The sequence below is a fragment of the Etheostoma spectabile genome, chromosome 15 (assembly GCF_008692095.1).
Source record: "Etheostoma spectabile isolate EspeVRDwgs_2016 chromosome 15, UIUC_Espe_1.0, whole genome shotgun sequence".
NCBI classification, from domain to species: Eukaryota; Metazoa; Chordata; class Actinopteri; order Perciformes; family Percidae; genus Etheostoma; species Etheostoma spectabile.
Genome location: NC_045747.1, coordinates 33,693,612 through 33,698,315, shown reverse-complemented (window position 1 = coordinate 33,698,315; position 4,704 = coordinate 33,693,612). Strand labels below are relative to the sequence as shown.

The 4,704-nt window shown below is 43.3% G+C and overlaps 1 protein-coding gene across 2 annotated transcripts in view; it reads right to left on the bottom strand.

The window, feature by feature from the left end:
- Positions 1-4,704, bottom strand: part of smg1 (SMG1 nonsense mediated mRNA decay associated PI3K related kinase) — a gene marked incomplete at its 5' end in the record, with an annotated part of 59,965 nt that overhangs the window by 15,723 nt on the left and 39,538 nt on the right. For both annotated transcript variants that reach the window (XM_032536865.1, XM_032536866.1), the window contains 6 exon segments: positions 130-319; positions 1,402-1,558; positions 1,688-1,899; positions 2,048-2,282; positions 2,902-3,174; positions 4,159-4,438. In XM_032536865.1, coding sequence (XP_032392756.1) covers positions 130-319; positions 1,402-1,558; positions 1,688-1,899; positions 2,048-2,282; positions 2,902-3,174; positions 4,159-4,438 — 1,347 coding nt within the window.

Genomic DNA, 4,704 nt, shown 5'->3' with positions numbered 1-4,704 from the left:
ATGTGACATGGGAAGAGGAGCCAAATCTGAATGGCTTGTTGAATAACATTTGATCTAAGTAACACTTTCAAAAACTATGCCCATAAATCTGATTCCTTTTACATTATTCATGCAGTGAAGAACTCTTACCAGACAGGGTCTGAGCAAAGGAGGCACACAGCCTGAAGAAGTCCCTGATGGTTTGCAGTCTCTTGAGGAAGAATACCTCTTCCATGAGCTGCCGCTGATTCAGGCTGTCAAAGAAGTGGAGCTGGGCAGTGCGAGCTTCCCTCAAAACATCCACCTTTCTCCAGGCCAATGGCACATCCAGAGAACTCAGCTGAAGAGAAGAGAAAAATGGTGTGAGAGTTGCTTTTTTTATATTGGTAACCACAAACACTTTACCGGTAAATGATGCCAACTGAAATAATGCAGACTGATGGCACATAGAGAAGCATAGTAATGTACATAGTATTGCTAAATGTGTACTACTGGACAAATCTACAGTCTTATTTTGCTAGAGGTCACCTCTCTTCCACATTAGGTTCAATTACAGGCCCACCAACTGTAGCCTGTGAAAATCTCATTTCACAGTACTAGTAGTCTATAGTTCTTGAAAAGCTACGTATATAGATATTGGGGCTTTAAGTTACCAACAGCTTTTAAATGGCAATTTAATGTATCTGTGTGATGAGCTCAGGTTCTCATGAGTAAGGTTGGGTATTGTTTGGATGTTAACAATTTTGATTGATGATTTTGATTCTACTTATGGATTCTGGTTATTTTTTTAAAAGATTATTTTTGGACAGTTTTAGGCTTTTTTTTTTGTTTGTTTTTTTTTTTTAATATATGGGACAGCTGAAGATGTAAAAGGGGAAAAGATGGCGGCATGCAGCAAAGGGCCGCAGACCGGAGTTGAACCCGGGGCCGCTGCAACAAGGACAGAACCCCGTACATGGGGCGCATGCTCCACCAGGTGAGCTATCCTAGCGCCCCTCGATTCAAGTTTTTAACGATTCTTAATTCCAATTATTTGAGGGGCGGGGTGAAAACAGATCACATGCTTTCATTTTTTATTGCAATTCATATTCAGAATTCATTTCATACCGTTTATGGGACCTGTACATTAATTTCATACAGTTCAGTTTCTCTCTGCCCTAAACACAGGCATTTGATGCTGATGCATGCTGACACACTGCACTTACTCCCAGAGGATTTTCAATAATAACTATAATACATTACATACATTTGCATGAAGCAGGCTTATTTTTTCCCTCCCATGTTGATAAGAGTATTTTGAAAAGAAAAAGATTTAAAAAAAAAGTGTGGTTAATTGGCGATTAGTCATTTTAAACCATTTATTATCGAATAGCAGCCCTAATAAAACTCTAGATTGGATGCAACAGGATTCTTGGGTTATACCTTGTCTGTGAGCTGTCCAAAGGCAGTCTCTAGCTGGGTGAACATGCCATCAAAGGCCACCAATAACATTTGACCCGCAGACATCTTTGGTGTGTCCTGGCCCGGTCCATCCATGCTGCGAGGCTGGATCAGCTCAGAGTACTGAGCGCGCAGCATCCTGAGCACAAAAAGCCGTTTTTCATACGTCGGACATTTGGATTTTGACCACTTGCAGGTTTTCAATCAGTTATGCCATTGCTGTATCTGATCAAATTTGTAACAAGTAGAATTCAATGTACAACCATACCTGGTGATGTGGAGGCAGTGACTCTGCCCATCATGGTCTAGGCCTGTGGTGGCCTGGAGGCTGTCCACCAAACCCTGGAGGCCAAGACCATCAGAGCTCTGCTCCACTAGCTGTTCCAGCTCTGCCAACATGGACTCCAGGGTGGGCTCTCCTTTCACCATACAGCGCAGAGCCTCTGGAAAGATGATCTGACGGAAGTTGGAGTTCAGTTCCTACAGTGGACCAGGAGAGACAGCAGTGTCAGAAACTCCTTTTTTTCAAGGTGAATGTGACATAAAATTGAAAGGAGCTTCCATACAGCAAATAGGTCGCCTCTAGTTTTAACTGGTTGTTTTCACTTTGTTTTGAGGGTGCACCTACCTGCAAGCAGGTGTACACAGCGTTGGCCAGGTACACAGTCTGGGTGGTAGCTGAGGTTGCAGGCAAATCCAGGTCGTGAGGCAGGAGTGGGCAGCGTTGGAGCAGTGTTGCCAGGGCACTGACGTTTCCAATCATACTGCAGAGCTCCTCCAGGAACCACGCCCCGTCCCGAGATAGCAGGTCTACCAGCTGCTCTCCAGCACTGGCTGCGGCTCCCTCCATCACCAGGTTCCGCCTGGGGGGGGGGAGAAGCTGCAACTTTAATCTTTCGATTCTCCAGAAGGACTACATTTCTAAGAGTTGGATTTCATGTACTTATGCAGGGTTCAACATTAAGGTTTTAAGTCCATTTTAACTGGCCCCTAGATAAATATTTGTTTTATTGGTTGCTATCACAAAACGACAAAGTCTCAAGTAAATTGTTATATTTGGGATGCCGACTGCTTTTATTATGGCACTCTAGCATTTGTTTTCTGAAAGAAGACGGTCCTTTGAAAAATGATACACTTTTATCTGCAAAACATTTAAATCCTCCAACCAAGAAAACTTCTTCCATCATCATCATCATCTTAATCTAGAAAGACAGTCCTGCCTCACAAGCGCATACTTATTTCTTGATTGGCCAACAAAACATCCAAATCAAGTCATTCAACAAGCATTCTCCGACATTGGCAAAGGGAAGGGGGGGCAAGGGAACTGTCATTTATGGGACGATGATGATCGGGGAAGCGGGTTGTTACATTTACTTGCGGCAAAGTTGCCACTTACATATATTACACACAAACTCCATTTTCTAATAGTTTTAGTGGAGAAACAGCATAGGAAAAAGTGAAATCATTAGGTATGTGTTTAACCTGCAGAGTGTGCAGAGGGCAGAAGTGATAATTCCAGCCAGGCTGAGGGAGCCCAACTCTCCATTCTCCTGAAGGAAGACTGTAATGCAGTGCTCAATCTCCTGCAACTGCTCCTCACAGGCTGTGGCAGTTGTCCCCTCAGCCTTTAGTCGCTCTGTTTGGTGCATCACACGCTCATTGGTGTCAGCCACTTGGTGCTGCAAAGTCATCTCCACATTGGACAAGAACTGGCAGGAGGCAGCAGGAGGCTGGGGTGCAAACAGCACCTCATATCTGAAAGGGGATTAAGGAGAAATTAAAGCGGAGTGCAACAACATAAACTGATAAAGACATTGTGGTCTGGTCTGTGGATTACCCTGAATAGGCACTGCCTGCTAATGGTCAATCCAATCTGCAGACCACCTGACTCACCACCTCCCCTGTCTCCCAAACAACAATGAGTGCTGACGGATGACAGAGGCACACTGGTGTGCATAAATACATACATGCTTTTTTGTCAGCTGAAATAAATCGTTTATTTAATCGCTGGATTATTTTACCTTAAATTGTTGAAGTTAAATAAAATAGAAATTCAGCAAAAATATCAGGTTAGGCTGGATTATACTTAAATTATAGCAATGCATGTAATTATGACCGTTTTTCTAAACAACACGTATATTATCAATTAAAGCATGAGCCTAGACAGATTAAAAGATTTCAGGGCTAAGCTCCAGATCATCACTGACTCTGCCCTGAAAACTACCCCCAACTTAGATTTGTACAATGATCTAAAAATGAACACCTTCCAGCCAACTGGAATGGAAATGGTATAAGGGATCTTAATGGTTTGTATGATACCATAAAGAAAGCCTGCTGCCTAGGAGAGAGTGTAACCTTTTTTTATTGGAATGCTTTTTATAAGGCATGCATTACTTTTATCTGGTATGTTATTGCCCAGACACTATGTACTGAATGCTGTAAACAGGTCTAAATAATCACATTAGGTATAATTTAGCATCACAGGAGAGTGGGTAAAGAGAACAGCCTCCCGGCATTCACCATGGCAACAAATTATTGGACATCACTCTTTGTTTTATGTATGTTTCTGCAGACTCAATAGTATAATTGCCAATTTGTTCCATGCGTTCCGGCTGTTTCTATATTTCATTTAGTAACAGATCTCTAGCTTGCCACAATCAACATATATAGTAAAAATGTTTTTTCTCCACTGTAATGAAAAAAGAAAGGAAAGAAAAAAAGCTTGCTGCAGTTCCTTACTGTCTGTAGATGTGCTGGCAGTGCTCCACTGTCATGTCTCTTAGCAGTTCCTCCAACCAAGCCTTCCACTGGTGGGCCCGATGGAGCAGCAGAGTAGCTCGTGGGTAGAGCAAAGCCACTGTAGCATAGCTGTGCAGCTGCTCTAGGCAGCTGCGAAGGGCCCCACGGCGCTGCTGCAGCAAGGAGCTCACCTCCGCCTCCAGGCTCTCGCACTGGCTAATCAGGTGGGCCTGGCCTGCATTCTGCAGGAAGGCTGTAGCTGGCACATAGCTAGGAGGACCTGGGAGAGTTGGACAACCAAGAACATGATGTAGCACAGCTCGAGAAAACAATCCATGTGGCATTTCAACAATACATTTTTCCCAACGTCATTTATGGACATTAAATTAGGCCACGTCTAGCAGCATTTGCACCACATCTAGCAGGGAATGTGCTCGATGGTTAAGCAGGACTATTCTATGACACACAGGATTAGGGTAGTGTTGTTCCAGCAAATACATATAGCCACTTTCTAGTCCCAATGACTACTACATTGTATTCAATAAC